General features: G+C 48.1%; 1 protein-coding gene across 1 annotated transcript in view; it reads right to left on the reverse strand.

Moving 5' to 3' along the window:
- The window catches only part of Nup210 (nucleoporin 210), a 100,336-nt gene that overhangs the window by 11,273 nt on the left and 70,681 nt on the right, over positions 1–18,382 (reverse strand). Inside the window, exons 21-32 of the mRNA XM_055617508.1 lie at positions 18,114–18,242; positions 16,818–16,945; positions 16,575–16,710; positions 15,138–15,200; positions 14,842–15,021; positions 12,062–12,142; positions 10,787–10,918; positions 9,195–9,353; positions 5,843–5,934; positions 4,218–4,392; positions 2,868–3,043; positions 1,466–1,686 (exon numbers count right to left, since the gene is read on the reverse strand). Of these exons, the coding sequence (XP_055473483.1) occupies positions 1,466–1,686; positions 2,868–3,043; positions 4,218–4,392; positions 5,843–5,934; positions 9,195–9,353; positions 10,787–10,918; positions 12,062–12,142; positions 14,842–15,021; positions 15,138–15,200; positions 16,575–16,710; positions 16,818–16,945; positions 18,114–18,242 (1,672 nt within the window). The remainder of the gene's footprint in view (positions 1–1,465; positions 1,687–2,867; positions 3,044–4,217; positions 4,393–5,842; positions 5,935–9,194; positions 9,354–10,786; positions 10,919–12,061; positions 12,143–14,841; positions 15,022–15,137; positions 15,201–16,574; positions 16,711–16,817; positions 16,946–18,113; positions 18,243–18,382) is intronic.

Here is an 18,382-nt window from a genome sequence, read left to right on the forward strand (position 1 = left end):
CCCAGCTCTGGCCACCTGTGGCTCTTCCTCTGCACCTGGTCTCTGGGGACACTAGTTCCCCCTGCCCATACCCTCCCATCTGGAATCTCGTCTTCACATGAAGCTTTTCTAGTTCCCTGTCTTGGGCTGGGCTGGGTGCTGTATCTCTGGGCTCCTGTCACCCCAAAGCATTATCAGTTCCTATTGAGAAATGGAGAGCAGATCTCACTGGCGATATGTTGCTAATAGAAATAAGAAATCACAGGCTAGAGAGAGTGCTCAGTGGTTAAAGTGCTTCTTGCTCTTGCAGAGGACTAGACTCAGTTCCCAGGGGCAGGCAAAACACTCATACACATAAAATAAATAAACCTAACTAATAATAGCAATAATAATAATCAGCCCAAACCAACCGAATATTCATAAAATTGCTATCTGGAGTAAATAACTAAAATTTACTTTGTAAATACTTGATTTAGTAAATTTTTGTTGCTGTTGTTTTCAAGACTGTTTCTCTATGTAGTCTTGGCTGTCCTGAACTCACTTTGTAGACCAGGCTGGCCTCAAACTCACAAAGATCCACATGCCTCTGCCTCCCTGAGCACTGGAATTAAAGGCATAAACAACTTTGCCCAACCAGTAACATTTTTATAATATGTATGTTAACATATTTTAAATGCCTCTTTACAAAAGCAGATCCTAGGCCCAATGACACACAGCACAATAAACAATAAAAACTCAACAACTTCCTTCTATTTATAGCAGGTAACAGTTTTCTTTCTTTACTCTTTTTGAGACAAGGTCTCATTGTAGGCTAGGCTAACCCAGAACTCACTGTACTAACCAGTCTGATCCCAAACTCATGTCAATTCCCCAGTCTCAGGCTCCCCAATGCTGGGATTACAGGTATGAGCCACCACACACAGCTAGTATTTAATTTCCTTTGGAAGTGAATTAATGAGGCTTAAAAAAAAAAAAAGGAACCAATGAGGAGAAAAGCAACTGCCTGTGTATGTGTTACAGGGGTGTGGGAATGGTGTGGACACTCATTTTCTATTTAGGTGTCCCTCTGCCATGTTGCTGGTATGTACCACTAGTCACACAATTTATCTGATGCAGATTCTTTCCCTTGCTGTATCAACCACATTGTAAGCATGCACTTGCCAAGGCAACTGGGTGGCAGAGCATACATACAGGATACTTCTGCAACAGCAGAACATTCTACTGGGCAGTGTTATCCCAAGGCAGAGGCTGGCAGACTTTCACCACAAACCACCAGACAGTAAACACAGAGGGCTACATGGCCAATACCATCTCCACTGCTACCTGGCCACAAATGAACAGGCACTGCCAAGCAGCAGGGTAAATGTGGCCTTTAGGCAGTATCCTCCAAGCATCATCTAGGTTCCACCTATCACCTCCTGTGATGTGGTACCAAGCACCTTCTGGAAGGTCACTCCCTAGCACGAACCGGTCACATCCCTCTTACCTCCCAGGCTAATGAGAACACTAGCCAGACAGAGGATGTCACCCACCACCACAGCTCCGGACAGCTCTGGGGTGATGGCCTGTAGAACAGGTAGGGGTACAAAGTCGGAGAGTCCCAGGTGCTCCACATCCCACACACGAAGCAGTGTCAAGCCCACACTGACTGTGCGGATAATGCAGGTGTTGTTGGTGGCACCCTTGCCAATCTGCACAAAGTCATCCCTAGGGACAGCGGAGAGGAGGGCTGAAGTTCAGAAGAGGGAAAATATAGAGAACTGTGTAGTCCTATTCCTACTGAGTGACACTAGGGACTAAAGTCCCAGGTGTGGCTCTAGTGCAGGGGGCATAGACTTGACACTCCTTCTGTGTCATTCCTGGGACACAGTCCACAGCACTCATCAGAGATCTGCCAGGATCATCACCCCCACATTCCCTTATACCTGTCCTTCAGGGTTCTTAGCCAAAGGTGACACAAACATTTTCAGGCCATGAGAAGCCCAAGTTGGAATGGGAACTAACACTTAGATAGTTTAAGAAGTCTTAGCCAAAGTGTCTTCCTCACACCTCTGTAATGCCCCAGGGCAATGGCCATCAACCTTTAAAGTCATGGATGCTGAGCCTTGTGGAAATGTATCCCTAACCATCTACATAGGATGCTGATGCCAGACTGAGGACTATAGGCTGAGAGCCACTGCTATCTAGTGGACTCATACATTTGGCAGGCCACATTGAAGCCAGGGTCCTCTTATCACCCTCACATGAGGACTGAGGCTATAGCAAGGATTAAAGAGCCAGCCTAAGAAAATCATGCTTGGAGCTGGATAAATATAATATCAAATCCCACTTTCTAGCTATGTAGCTCAAGGCAAATGGCTTGACCTCTCTTGGCCTCTGTAACAGGCTTGGGGAGGAGCCAGAAACCGTGGCAGCTGACTCATGTACAGATGCTCAGTGACTGTGGCTTCTGTCTTATGTGCACATGCAGTGTGGGACGTGTCCCTTGTTCTTCTCCATCCATTGATGACAGGACCAGAGTGGCTGCAGATGCTCATATCTCCCTGTATTTCCTTTCCTGGTCACATGGAGAGCTTTCCACAAACCCTCCAATCGTAATTCTCAGTTCCTATGCTCTGCTTCCTGCCCATTAGGGAAGTCATGACCTAATAACCTCCTGCCACATACAGACAAAGACTTGGGTTGGGACTTTCTTTCCCTTCATTCCCTCTGCTTCTCGATTGGACCTGCTGCTTCCAGGCTTGGCTTGTGTGGTGTGGCATGCCATCCCTTTAGCCATTCTTCTGTGGCACCTGCTTTTCTTTCATCATCCATCTGTACCTATATACATGAAATCCAGACACAACTAAGACCAGCCTCCTGAGAAATGAGGAATTCCCATGTCCTACCTGTTAGTGGCAAAATTGAGTACTGAATTGTGAGCATGGAAGATGTCTCCAGAGTTGTCATGGAAGTGGACAGTGAAGGTCACAGTCATCCCCAGAGGCAGAGCCGTCAGTGCCTCCTTGTGCTGAGTGTGCAGGACTGGGCTCATGGAGATCCTCAGGTATGAAACGGGAGAGACCTGGAGGATACCATGCAGGTGTGGTGATACCTGCCTGAGTGGGTCCCTATCTCAGGGACTTGCGGGTATGGAGAAGAAAGACCTTGTTTCTTAAGAGTCCCCACCTAGTGACACAGTTTCCATCACTCAATATGGCTAGTCAACCTCTAAAAAACCCAGGTAAGCCAGGATCCATGACTGAAAACTTAGGTCATGGCTCATCATGGCAAGAACACCCTCTGGACTGTGACTGTGAATGTTGTGGGAGGAGCTGGCTCTCAGGGCATCTGAACTAGAAGCAATATTCACTGGATGGAGAAGGGATGTCACTTGCCTACTGGGGTGCTGATAAAGGCCAACAGTGTGGTCTCTAGAGCCATCTCTGAACCCTGTCTTCATGATAGGCAAGAATCCCCCACCTGCCTGGCCATCAAAATCCAAAGCTTATTAGGCAGGGTAACCATTGTAGGGCTGGGATAGGATGAACACCCAGTACTTTCTGTCGCTCTAAAAGTAGGTGAGTAGCACCTGCCAGGCCCACTAAACAAAACAAGTTACAGCCCAGATCTGAACCAAAGTGTCCAGTGACTGAATGAGCTTCATCTTCTAGGACTCAGGAGGTGGCTGCAATGAGATAGCCCAAGGAGAAGGCCTCTGTCCCTAGTAGGCACAGAATGACAGATTTAGCCCTTGGACTTGGTGAACACAATCCAGAGCTACTGTGCAGCCTTGAATAATATCCTGAGTCAGTTTCACTGCTGCAAAATGAGCCATTATGTCCTTAGAGTTGATGCAAGTCTGGTACTGAGTACACTCCAGGAGCGAAAGAACTGACTACGCCCAGGTACTGTGCTGACCTGGGCGGGGATTCAACAGTGGGTGGTATGAATGTCGGTGGTCAGATGCAAGAGAGAACATCAGCTTGCTTGCCAAGACTGCAACTCTGGGACTTTGGGTCTTTTGGACTTCACAGTGTCTCAGTTTCCCCTTTTATGAAACAAGCTAGATGGAATCAATAACTCTACAGGACATTTGGATCCAGTAGCTCAGCATCTAGCCAGGGCCTGTGAGTGATTCCTGGATAACTTCCTAAGTAGAATTCCTCAGTTGGAAGGTGAGTCACTGTCACACCTGAGAGAAGTATCACCTATGAGCTATTGCTCTTTTACCCAGATGGTGTGAAAGACAATCCTACCTTTACAGCGACAATGACAGTCTGGTTGGTGCCGAAAGGTTCCTGTGCAATCACTTCAAGGGTGGACACCCCAATTCCAGAGCCAGACACCAGGAACCCCTTCTCATCAATGTGCACAATAGGAGTCTTTTCAGGCCCATCGAGGACACGGTAGCTTAGAATGGCTGCACCATCCCTTTGGGAAGCAAGATGATCTGTTTTTATGATGCATGGAGGGGTTGAGACATAGGTAGGCTGAGCCTACCAAATTATCTTGAGATTTCACATCTGTGGCTCTGGCAGCTTCCGACCTTGATATCATGGCTCAGCAGTACCTCAAGCTGCTGCTGCTATACAGCCTGTCAGTCACCCACAGAAGCCTAATATAGAAAACACATAGAACTTTGAGGAGAACAGCATATATGCAAGGGTCAACCAGTGGGATGGGAAACTATGAGACCCGTTTCATCAGACATACTTTGAGAAAAGATCATTTCTGTTGCAAATCGTTTTTCCTTACTGAAATGAGGAACCCTGGGTGAAGGATAGTGTGTGAGTGGGCTTTGAGCTGTATCAACCAAGGGCTAGCCTCTATTTGCAAGGGCTGCAAGGAAGTGTTCACAGTAGTTCATGCACTCCTTAACATGGTATCTAAGGACAATCCTCCAGTTCCCACTGCAAGCTCCTGCAAGCGCCTCACCTGTGCTGGCACCACCGAACCTCTCTAGATGAGTTTAAGCACATATTAGAGCCTCTTTGTGAACTTTTCTACCATCCTTCCGCTGCCTCTGAGGCACTGTATATCATATATATATGATATATATTTATATATAAATATATATATTTATAAAATATATCATAAAATATATAAATATATATTTATAAAATATATTATAAAATATATTTTATAAATTATATAAATTATAAAATATATATATAAATATATATATATCCTATATATATTTACCTCTGTGGTCACAGAGCCTAGCACAGCATCTGGCTCTGAGTTATTTCTGCCTGAATGAACACTGAGTGCCTCATGCAACATGAGTGGCCCAGAGTCTGCCACTCACCAACTGCCACTCAAGTGTAGGTCATGCTAGGAAAGGCGTCCCTGGTGCATCCAAGGGAGAGTCAGATTTGAAGCCAGCCTTTAAAACAACACGTCACCAGCACTGACATGTGCTCTCACCACCTGGGGACTTTGTTAAAGTGCAGCTTTTCCTTCAGTAGGCCTGGGGTGGGGCTAAAGCTTTGCATTTTATCCTGTTCCCCAGTGCCACTGCTATTGCTAATTCATGGGCTCTTCTTGAAGTGGCAAGTCTTGGAAACATAAGGGCATCTGAAAAATTTAACACTTCTAAGTTGGTACTTTCGTCCCTTTTAAGGACTGAGTTCAGCAGTGTTCATAAAAATGATTCTTTTTTTTTCCTACAGGGAACAGAAGAGGCATCCAGAAGGCCTAGAGAGGAACAGAGGATGTTCATGGGAGAGAAAGAGATGCAGAAGCCACCCCAATTCAAGCATATCGCCCAGAAAGACTACCTACACACACTCAGGACACCTGACAACTTTGACAGATGACTTGTAGGATGGGATAAGGGTGCAGCTCTTGTCCTCACAGAAACAAGAGCTGAGTCACATACCTGTTTGTCAGCAGCTTTATAAATGAGTTGGGTGACATTAGTATTTGTTCTGCTTCTATTTCAGGGTTCAGCAGCCGCAGCTTTTCAAATACCTGGAAAAGGGTGAGCCATATTTCCTACCCCAATCAGACTCACAGACAGTCTGAGCAGATGCTCTCCATCAGTGAGGGCTGAGAAGAGACATGAAGTTGCCCTTAGCACCTCCCAGGTGGCCTGGGATGTGACAGGGAGTGCTGGCCTTTAGGGTATGACAATGCCAGACCAAATCTGATCATTTCACTCAAACATGTTGAGGCCTTGATGGGAATTTGATCCTTTCTCCACATAGCCCACTCCCATCTCAGGGCCTTCTGTTTAAGGTCTCCTAGGGCTGCTGGATTTTAGATTGCTTCCAGCCTGGCTCAAGGGCACACACCTTCTGACACTGTGCACTGAACTCCCAGTTTCTAACAAGACCAAATGGACCTCCCTAGGGGTGTGTACGCATCTGCACAGTCCAGATCCTAAGCAGATGCGCAGTTCTCTGAGGGAGAAACAGCTAAAGTCTCCCATCTGGCACCTCTGTGCTCATCTTCTACAGTGGATCCCCACACCTTCAGTGTGGGTTCTGGTACCTGTCTCCAGGAGCTGGACCTGAGGCAAATAAATGGCAGTGCATCCCAAGGGAGAATGAAAAAATATCCTCAGGAAGACCCAGGGGGCTTTGATGTCAGGGGCTGGGGCAGAATCAGAGGCCATCTCCACACAGGCAGGTGGTCCTGAGCATGGAGTGACCTCACTGACAGACTGGGACAGTGGGAGCTGTCAGTGTGGACATCTACAAGCAGGCTTCTCCCGTTCCCTTAAAACATGTACTCTTTTCTAGTTCCATTCGCCTGCAAATTTCATGACTTTCTTGTTTTTAATGGCCAAGTTGTATTTCATTGTGTAAATGTGACACAATTTCTTTATCTATTCTTTGGTTGAGGGATATCTAGATTGTTTCCAGTTTCTGGCTATTACAAATAAAGCTTCTATGAAATAATAATAATAATAATAATAATAATAATAATAATAATACAAATAAAGCTACTATGAACATAAAAAAACAAAACAAAACAAAACCATGTCCTCTTTTTAGATGAAGGTGAACTCACTTTACCCTCAATTGTGAGAATGTCAACAGTACCAGGACCCTGGGAAGCAGCACCTGTAAGGCAGGCACCAGGAACTGGTGGGACTTTGTGGTAAACTAGAGTAGGGCTTCAATAACAGGAAGGCTGGGCTTCATTCATTGTTGATTCTGCCATGCAGTAAAACCATATTGGCAACAAATAAAACACATCTGGGGGGTGGATCCCATTTCCCTGGTTTGACTTACTTAAACTCCAGTGGCTGTCAAGGAGGAAGCAGACATAGAACCACTCAGACTCAACGTTGCAAAGGCCTGCATGTAAGTCATGTGTTCTTTTTAAGCAGTGAGGTCTATAACTGTGTCTGAGTCTGTGTGTATCTGAGTGTGTGAGCCTCCGGATACACATCGGTCTGTTAACTACATGTGTCTTTGTGTAGACACATGTGTATGTGTCCCTGTGCGAGTATGTATGCAGGTGTCTGCTTCTGAGTGTGCACACATGTTCGAGAAGAGGTGAGAGGATAAGAGAATAGTTGTTTTTTTCTTTGAAAATCTACTTCTTTGCCTCTAAGCCTAGCATACAAGAGTAGGGGGCGGGGGAAATGGAGGGGAGGACAGAAAAGGTCATCTCTTCTCCAGAAGGGGATGTGAACCTTTTTTTTCTTTCTCCTGGTAGTCAGGATACTTTCAGTTTTTCTTTGCAGCTTACAAGGGCTCAGGGGCTACAGAATCCCAGATCAGTAGCAAGATGCCCTTGAAGCAAAACAGCCTCTTCAGAGGCAAGTTATCAACTCCTCTATTAGGGGTGTGTGTGTGTGTGCCTGTAACGGTGTTTCTGTGTGTAGGCTCATGCATGTGTTGGTGCATAAGTCAGAGGTCATCTTCAGGTGTTATTTCTTAGGTACTGTCGACCTTATTTTTAAAAACAGAGACTCTTATTGGCCTTGGGCTTGCAGATTATGTGAGGCTAGTTGGCCAGCAAGTCCTTGGGAATCCCCTGTCTTCACCTCCCCAGTGCTGAAATTACAACTATAGCTACCACACAGGCTTAAAAAAAAAAAAAAAAAGTGTAGTAAGCCTGGTTCGGTGGCGAACCAGCACTCACTGTAATCCGAGTACTCAGTGAGGCAGAGGTAGACAGAGCTCTGTGAGCTGGAGGCCCACCTAGTCTACAAAGTGAGTTCAGGACACCAAGGCTACACAAGGAAACCCTGTCTCGAAAAACCAAAAAAGGATAGCAGTGTTCTGCCCACATGTGTGTATGTGTACTACATGTGTGCCTGGTACCCACAAAGGTCAGAAGAGGGCATCAAATCTTCTAGAACTGGAGTTACAGATGGTAATGGATCACCATGTCTTCTGTAAAAGCAACAAGTGCTCTTAATCTCTGAGCCATCTCTCTAGGCCCACACCTGGCTCTTTTATGGATTTTAAAGCTAGAATTCAGGTCCTCACACTTACCCAGTACGCACTTTACTAACTGTGCTCTTTGTCTAGCCCAGCTCCCTTGTTTTACACGACCTAAAGGAACAAAGTTTCATTTCCAAAAGCAGGAGGAAAGGTCTAAAGAGAGCCTGGGAACAACAGGCTCTGGCAGAGGAATCTCTGGTCCAGACTAAGTTGGTCTCAGTGTTGGCCAAAGGCCCTCCCTCTCTACAGGACAGAACACAGTTCCTCCAACCCTGTGTGGCCCTGACACTTTGTCCCCTGGGCTTTTGGCTCATCCACAAGTAGTCTGCTTCGTTGGCTCCATGTAAACACTAGACGTGTCAAAGCCAGAATGAGGGAGAAGCAAACCTGTTTCTATTAGGAAGCCTAGACGTTAAATGGATGTACATGATTAAAACTCAGACATGATGGGCTTCTGTCACTATCAGCAGTCCTTAATATCAAGATCCTCCCAGACCTAAGAGTGAGCTGTATTTCTGGAACACTTCAAAATACTGCTGACCTCCAGGCCTCTCTGCACAGGCTAGTCACAAGCCAACCCTTCTCATACTGCAAAGACATTCCTCTTTGGAGACGTAGTCAGCCCCATCTCTGCCTCCCCTGGCACCTTCTCTACATCCTACTCTTCCTCTGACTCCTTCCCTGATCATCCCATAGGGTGAATGCTTCTAATTCCTCAGCAGTCTAAGTGGCCCTCAGGGTTGGGATGGTGCAAGGTCCCCATCATAGAACTCAGGCCACTGGTACTCCCTGTCCCTTTCACGTGGCTCTCACTGACCCACCCCTTACCTGAATTTGGATCTCATCTGAGAGCTCCTTGCCGAAGCCATACAGCTGCCCAGCTGTGGGATCCAGAGCTTTGACCACCACTCGGAGTCCAGTCCGACCTTTCACCCGGCCGTGCACGTTCATGGCAAAGTTGTACTGAGGTGGGAGCCGGATTGATGCCTGGGAAAGACATCAAATGTGTTTCCAGGACAGAGGCCTAGGACCTCAGCATTCCTAGAAGGTGACAGATGAAGACACTGGCCCCAGAGAAGTATTTGACTTTTCTCAAAGACCACTGCCTTGCTGCCAGGGTCAGCTGGCAAACCCACTGTGGAATGGACGGTGTTCCCAATGTGGAGACATTTAGAAAAGTCTGTGGTCACACAGGAGTCGTTAGAGCAGCAGGTCCCAAGCCTTCTGTGTGCACAGGGGTATCAAGAGTACTCAGAGGCATGCTGGACCATTTAGGGTTTCTTGCAGACCAACTGACACAGGGTATCTAAATAATCACACTGCTGGTGTCCCATGAAAACAATCTGGGCAATACAATACCCCGGCCCTTGGGCCAGGGCCCTAAGAAGCATGGGACCTACGTTATATAAACCTGGACAGTTAGGAAAGCCTTCCCCTGACTTTGTCCTTCTCCTGCTGCCAGCTCCACCATCTATGACAAAGACCAGAAGGAGCCTTCTAAAGCAACCTCACTCAAGGCACTATAACCAAGGCTACTGTGGCCAGAGCCTGGGACCATAGAAGCTGGTACCCTGTTCAGTTCTCCCTAGCTAGGGGAGCCCTAGGCAAGTCCTTCCCTGTCCATGGGCTTTAATTTAATTCAAAGTCCATCCCCAAGATCTCAGTGGTGGCTGGGAAGAGGGCTGATGGACAGGGGTTTATGCTAAGCTAAACCAGAGCAAAGACCCAGGGCTGCCTGCCACCATGACCAAAGGCAGAAGCAAAGTTACAGACCCTAGCCCAGAACCCCAGAACTTGGGTAACTTTCCTACAAGGTCAGTACAATGTTGTCTTCCATTAGTAGTCACCTGCAACTGTAGTTTGGCTATGGTTTGCCCCAAGGGTTCCTGTATTATAAATTTGGGCACAGAGGTGCTGGAGCCCATGTGGAAGGGGTCAGAGCAAGGTGACTGCTATTGTGGGCACTGTCCTCAGAAAGGGACATCATAGACTTTGACAGATTCCTGGTAATCCCTAAGAGTGTGCTGAGATGTGTGTATGTAGGTACACACACACACACACACACACACACACACACACACACACACGGGAGGAGGGGTGTTGTGTCACAGACTCTAAGCCCTGGCTTCCTGTTTCATCATACCATCTCTCTCTATACATCTCATACCATGATAACAACTGCCATGCTCTGATGTGACCAGCAGACCATACTGTGCAACTCCCCAAGCTGAAAACTAAATAAACTCTTTTTCTAGATAAATATCCCACCACTGGTATTTCGTTTAGAAAGGAACAGATACAGAAGAGGGACAGATACAGCTCTAAACAGCAGTGTGTAGACTTCTGTGAAGCAATGTGTGGGACCCTCACCTAGTAAAGATGCTGGTTCAGGCAAGGAGTTGGGATTTCTGGGAGGTTACCTCATGGTGTCGCCCTCGGAGGTCCAGGACATCCCGCTTGGTGACAGACCAGTGGAAGGTCAGGCCTGGCACAGCGTTGCCAAAGGAGAAAGGGCTCTGGTTGCTGGTGATCCCGGTGATGTAGACAGGCATCTGGTAGAAGCAGGCTCTGTAACTTCTGGTTCCAGCACTTTCCCACATCCCCTTTCCCACTGGCCCCAAAGCTTTCCTGACTCCCTTATGCAATGGGAACCATGCCCTGGTCTTTCTTAACCTGACAAGGGCAGGACAGAGGATCAGGAAGTTTGACCCAATGCAAACCACACACATAAGCAAGATTAGTCCCCCACCCTGTCACTATCACAGAGTCTGTACAAGTAAGGTTCCTTTCTGGAATAGGCCCTGGAATTCTGGGAGGCCCAATTTGTCTCACACCCCACACCCTCAGGCATCTCTTCTGCCATTGCCCTATGCCCTAAGGCCTCTCTCCTGCTCCAGCAGGGAGACTCTGCTCTTGGGGATGGACACAATGGGGTGAACACTTCAATTGTTTGCTGAGTGCCTGCTGGCTAGTGAGGGTGATGTGGCTAATGGCAAGAAAGGGACACCAAGCTAGGTTGCCTGGGCACTTCCTAGCCGACTACTAACACTGGACCTCTCTAGCCCCACATCCCTCAGTCATGCACCAAAACAGTGCAGAAAAGACTAAGTCTGCCATGGACACTCATGGAGTTTTTCTCATCTTTATTCCCTATGCAATACGGTCTGACAGCAGATTAGAAGCACTTACAGCACATTAGATGCTGTAAGTCACCCAGGTATAACTGAAAGCACTCAAAGGAGATGGAAGACAATGTCATTCCATTGTCCTTAGGAGACTCGAATATCCTCAGATACCAAAGAACCACCTCTAGCTGTATGAGCTTGGGCAGAATGCCACCTTCTGCTCATCTGTGTTGTGAGCCAACCCCACCTCAAGTACTATTAAGATCATCCAATGGGACAAGTGTATGGAGCATATACTGTAGAGCAAGTACCACAGAACCGGAATCTACTGTGTCAGGCCAGGTGTCAGCCTAGTTGCTGAAAGGCAGTAGCTTCAGGAACAAGCATGTGTCAGTAAGACAGGCCACAAACATGGTACTTGAGCATGAGTGTGACACCTGTGCTGCCAGTGACCTGGGCCCCACAGATCAACATGCTCCACAGATGAAGGGTAGAGGTGGTTCCCTCACAAGGCTCCAGCAGGCCTGTTAAGAGCCTGAGGCCTTCTGACCCATCAGGCTCCCGCCTCACCTGAGTCCCAGTCCTCATTCGTGTGATCGGGGCACGGATCCTCACTGCCTGGAGCTGCAGCACCTCTACTTCCACGTGATCCTAAGAAAAGAGCTGGGGTTTAGACTACCTGGGGTGTCAAGAACTCTCCAAGGGAAGGAGGCATCTGCCTAGCCTCAAGGCACCAGCAGCATACTCATTTGCCTGAGAAGGTATTGCTTTGGAGATGGCTTACTCCATGGGACCAGACTTTTCTTTCCCCACACCCTGGGAGTCCAAGCCTGGTCCTAGACCTGCAGCGCTATCCTATTTAATCCAGTTGCTGCAGGTCAGCATCATAGGTTGGGGACTTGCTCTTCTCTAGGCTAGAGAAGAGCAGCTGGATTTGCTCTTCTCTAGGCTGGGTGGACCTCTTAGACCAGGCCTCAGACAATCCCAACTCCATACTCAGATTATCTGCTTCTCTGACTCACCAATATAGAAGAATGAGTAGAGGAACCAAGTCACATCTGATGGCAGCAAGCTTTACACCTCCCTTTATCCTTAGCCCCATACATAATTAATCTGACCAAAGACTAACTGCATTGGCTTCTTCAGATGCTGCTAACTAATAGGAGATTTGGGCTAATATGTTTTTGAGACCTTTGCATATTGCACATGTGAAGTCCACATTTCTTCTCTGCTGTGGTGGTATGAGAACAGCATCCAAAGACTATACTGAATGCCTGGTTCCCCAGTTGGTGGAACTGTTTGGGAAGGACTAAAAGATATGGCCTTGTTGAAGGATGTATGTCACTGTGGGTGGATCCTGAGGTTTCAAAGGCCCATTCCACTTCCAGTCTCTCACTCTTGGCCTTGTGGTTGTGGCTAAGATGTATGCTCGTAGCTTCTATGCCAGCACCATGCCTGCCTGCCTGCCTGCCTGCCTGCTGTCATGTTCCCTGTCATGATGGAGTGGACTCACACTCTGAAATCAAGCAAACCCTCAATTAAATGTTTTAAGGGTTGCCTTTGTCATGGTCATGGAAACAGAAAAGTAACTAAGACATCTACTTAGTGCCATTATTTAGGGAATTGCTTGCTTCATAGGAAGGGCCCAGTAGGTCCTTTTCCCTGATCTTTCTCATTGTTCAGTTCCAGCTGTTTCTGAACTACCCCTTGGCCTTGGGATGCTAGTGTGTTCAGGATTAGACAGATGGAGCCAGCAGCATCTGATAGATTCATATGCCCAGTGTGGAAGTGGAAACTATAGGCTGAGCTTCTCAGAATAGCTGGGGACACGACCTCCACACCCTCCCAAGAACTATGAGGAGACAGGTGAAGGAGAGGCCCAGCAAGGTGAGAACAGAGACAAGGCACATCTGGGGGTAACAGGACAAGAATAGACAGAAGGTCATGGGGAGGGCCAGGGCAAGAGTAGAAAGCCACGGGAGGGCCAGGGCTGTACTTTCTGCTTGATGGGAAGAGAAAAAAAGGGGCCTGTTTCTGAAGCCAGTCTTTTCTACAGAAGGAAAAGAGCAGGGCATCCTGAGGTCTTTCATTTTACTCTCTGGGATGTCTACAGGAATCCGGCACCACTAGGAATGTTTTATATGCTCAGCGCTTCCTTGCCATCTCCACAAAAATCAATATATAAAACTGGGATGGCTGCCTCTGCCATTCAAAAAGACTTTGTGGTTTAACTTGGATTCTTGGAGGCAGATACTGAAACTGCTAGAAGAAGGAGCCAATCAATGAACTCAATGTCGGATCAAAGTCAGCCTCAGGGACCAGGACTACCAGGCCCATGGGGGTGGCTACTCATTAGAACCCCCGGCATGTGCTTAGATGCTCCAGTGTACAGCTGTACAGGCTACCCATAAGGGACCTCCTGGAGGGATAGGATGACTGAGACGTAAATAAACTCCTTGTCACTGTACGCCACATGAGCCCTCCTGTGAGCAGAACCACAGGAGCCTTCCAAGTTGCCTGTGTGAGCCACCGTGGCAAAGGAGGTGATGGTGGGGAATCCAGATGCCCTTCTGGTTTTATCATCAGGCCTTCTTGGGAGTAGAAATCCCCACTGCAATCCTGAAAGAGGAGCTGTCAACCTTTGAAAACTGACTTTGACCTGTTGTCAGCAATCCCACTGGTGTAGTTGGGGAAAGCCTCCAGGGAAAGACGACTACTTCAACTGAGGCTCAAGCTTCCCTGCTGGCCATAAAAAAAAGCCCACCAAAGAGCCTAGATAGCCAGAGCCAGTGGCCAGTGGTTAAGGAAGAGATGAGCAGATGACTAAACTATAAATTCAGGTCTAAAATTACTGGTGGCCATACACCATGCTTCTAGCACCCAGCCATGAATCCAGGTAAACACTTGTTACACACAGCATTTCCTCAGGACAGACCCCTTCCATCCCATCACCATGTGCTCAGGACCCACTACACACAGTGCACAAAAGGACCAAGAGCTCTGACCTCAGGTAGTCCTGAGCCAAGGCTCAGAATCACAACAGCCATGGGCCACTAGCAGGCTTGTCACACAACTCATCTGCAAAGGGGGAGGGTAGCAAAACAAACTGATGAATCCAAAGTACCGAGATCAGTGTTCCCCAGCACAAGTACCCTCGTTATACACCACAGAGCCTGTGGGCTGGAGATACTAGGAATCTTATCCCAGAGAGCAGCTGGAAGAATCTAGGAGGCCCAGTTAGAGAAGAGACATCCAGGTCTGGGTGTCCTCAAGGAGACAGAGTCAAACCCAGCAGAAATCTGGCCACACCAAAACTCCCAAGAGCCAGTCCTGAACAGCACATGATATACCTGAGAGACAATGATGACCTTGCCAGTCTCAGCATCCACTGCCTGCACGACCCCCAGCACAGAGCCGTTGCCAACCATGAGCCCACGCACCAGCCCAGCACTGCTCACTGCTGCCACACGTTCATTGTTGATGGAGAAGAGGATGTTGGACTGAGGCTGGGGGCCGCCCTCGGAGGTGATCTGAGAAGTAAGAAACAGTGGCTTTGTCAGCACCCACCATGTTGAAGAGCCCTCACATCCCAAAAGGTTGAGGGTGCCGACAGTCAAGGCCTGTTTAGACTTGCAATGGCTCCTACCTGCATCATGGCTCCAATGATCAGTGTCACCTTCCTGGGTATCAATCTGAATGGGGGGAAGACCTGGATGTGGAGACAGAAGAGAAAAAGGACTGGCAACTGCTAGCTGACATTGGTTGCCATGGTATACACTGAACTTGGAGTATGAGGGTAAACGGCAGGGGCTGGGGTACCAGGCAGTGCTGGAGAAAACTTTGACCACAGAAAAGACCCCTGATTTCTTGGTGCAGGTCTCAACCAGTGGGCCTCAACCAACAGCACTTCCTGATGGGGTTCTGAGGACCTGTCAGGAATTCTCTGGTCTGATCTACCTGAGACCTATAGAGCCGGAGGCAGGTCCCTGCGATCTGAGGCCACATAAGCCCTCTGATAATTGAGGGTGTCTTTTGAAGTTGTGACTGGTTCAGGAGTCTCCAGAATCCTGACTCCTCTTTGAAGAGCTGCCTCTGGCACTATTGAAAACAAACTGTCTTGGAATAGGGCTATACTTCAACAGCTGCGCTACTTTCCTGCGAGAAGGGCTCACAGGCAGTCAGTAGCCAAAGTGGACACCCCACCTCTGTAGCATCCTTGCCCCACAGCCCCCACACGTTCCTGCTTGTCAAGCATGTAAGAAGTGCTTCAAGGAGAGCGTGGAGACTGCTCTGTGCTGAGAATTAGTCTTGGTTAGGCTGCGCTATTTATAGGCAGAAACGAATTCCTCACCACCAGTAGGAAGAAGGCACACTTCCATCTGGAGGCACAAACCGCCTCTGCCTGCTTCTGAAGGCAGATCAATGAAGCCTGCCACCCCTGTGTGGCCAAGGCCTGAAGAAGACTGTGCTGTTGCTGCTGTTAGTGGATACTTGGTAATTCTTGGGTAAGGTAGACTGACCCTAGCTGCCCTGACCCTGGCTGCTCTGACCTCTGCCTACAGTGGGGTACCTGTGAAAACCTAGATGCAGGACAGCATAAATCATACTGAGATGGTACAGGGGCCTCAGAGCTGAGCTGTTCCTGAATGACATGTCCCCAGGAAGCCCCCTTCTCACTGCCTGACAAGCCCTGGCTGGTGCTCATGGGCCCCCTGGACTGGGCTAAGGCTCAAACTGATTATAGGAACTAGCTCCACACAAGCTAAAAATCAGTCTATGGCTTCTGGAAAAAACATCTGCCTGTCCCTTTGCCATGGGACAATGCACAGCATTTCTCTGAACTGCCTGGACCCCTGTGGTCCAGAAAAAAGAAGGAAGTCAACACCTCAGGCTCCCTCTGGTTCTGCATCTAACTGCTGCCATTCACATACTTGGGAGCTGGTGACTATGTCTTCTGCTCAGAGGACATGATAAGGCACAGATTTCAATGTAGCTTCTCCTTATAGCTGAAATCCTAGTCTGTTACCATAATGACAGGTCCAACCAAGACGCAGCCCACACAGAGGAAAAGGAGCAGAACTACCTCAATTTGTTGTGGGGTGGAGCTGACTCTTTGACCAGATTTGTCCGTTACACTTGCAGACAGACTGGTCTGACCAATGGCCACACCTTGAACAAGGAATGTGGCCGTGTAGTTGTCTAGAGCTTCATCCAGAGCCCTGGAATAAAAAGACAGTCTTGGGATGAGAAGAGCTGCTTGCGAGGCTACAATGGGAGTCAGTCCCATCCCCAGAACACCCTTCCCCTGACTCCTGTGAGGACTTACACCAGCGTGATTATCTGGGAGGCGGCTCGCAGCTTGAGGTCCATAAAGGTGAAGTACTTGGCCAGAAAAGGCTTCTTGTAGAAGTCCAACACACGTACGTAGGCCTTAACTGCCTTCCCGATCTCCACCTAAGGCACAGGCTCAGGTGATCTCTCAGTGATCATTCCCCCAACATGTTGAACCCAAGGCTTTCAGAAAGAGCATTACCAACTTCCAACTTAGAGCTTGGGAACTGGGGACAAGTCACGCATAATGATGTCTGGGCTTTGCCAATCAATGAGTGAAAAATGATGAGTTTACAGTATAGGAGGGTTAGGGAGTAGGAGGCTTGGCCGAAGCATGAAGAATGGACTCCACGCTCTACTAGTGGGCAGCCAACAGAATTAGGGAGACAGGGCCCAGCTTAGAACAACAGGAGCACAGAGGCGCTCAATGTCCAAGCAGCTCACATCTATGCAATCTATCAGTGGGCACATTAGGAAAGGAGGATCCAGAGAGCCTACTGAAGAGGGATCTAGTAAGCAAGCTGGAGAGAAGCTAGCTGTGGTGGCACTCAGGAGAGGCTGAGGCAGGAGGACACTGGGCTAAAGGTCAGCTTGAGATACCTATCCAACCTGTCTCCATAAGAAAATACTCAGGAATATCTGAGGCTGGGTAATAGAACCTTAGCTTTTGAGCTAATGATGCTTTTTAGCTATGAAATCTAAACTGTCTGAAAATCCCTTTTTCAATGACTAACCTTTTCATTAGCACAGGAAAATGGGACTGGGAAGTACGCTCTGAAAGCCTAGCTTAAGCCACCTCAGCTCTAAATCAGATTCCCACTCACGTAAGAGGGAAACCTAGGTCTGTTGTTTATTCATTTCACGGGAGCACTTGGCAGTACTGTGTTTTACTCATTTGCCCCTGAAATTCCCAAGAAGCATTATCCTACATTCTGGGGCAAAACTCCATGCTCAGCAAGGTAGTGGCAGACTGGTGAATAACCTATGTGAACCAGAGGACATGCATTCCCAAATCAAGGCTAACTCAGTCAATCCTGTAGACAGAATTTACTGCCAAGCTTTTCTGGTGACAACTGGGATGAAGAAATATAGCAGGGACATCAGCTTGTACTGTCCACAAGAAGTACGGGAGTCAGAGATGGCAACCTAAGTTTAACCATTCTGGAGGGGACGGAGTGGTCAGGACTCAGGGGGAAAAGCAAAGGACACACGGAAACACCTCCCAGCACACACTATTCCTGCTTTATGTGCATCAGCAGAGAGGAGGCCACGTGGAGAAGCATCTACTGACCTTGTCCACCACTCGGACGTAGAGCTCCTGGATGTCGGAGACATGAATGACGGCCTTTGCTGGGGTTGGGAAGGCCAGGCACAAGTCATGAACCATGACAGTTGATGAGCCTGGGAGCAGAGGGTGCACCTGCAAAGCAGAGGTGGACAGGGTCACAATATTGCAGGCCCCATCTCTGTTCAGGGGCCATTAGCAGTATCTTGCCTCCTGAGATGCCAATACCCAGGAACTACATGGCCAGAACTTTAAAGAAGTAGACAGAGAAGATC

Source organism: Psammomys obesus, unplaced genomic scaffold (assembly GCF_907164565.1).
Source record: "Psammomys obesus unplaced genomic scaffold, mPsaObe1.curated_primary_1811, whole genome shotgun sequence".
NCBI classification, from domain to species: domain Eukaryota; kingdom Metazoa; phylum Chordata; class Mammalia; order Rodentia; family Muridae; genus Psammomys; species Psammomys obesus.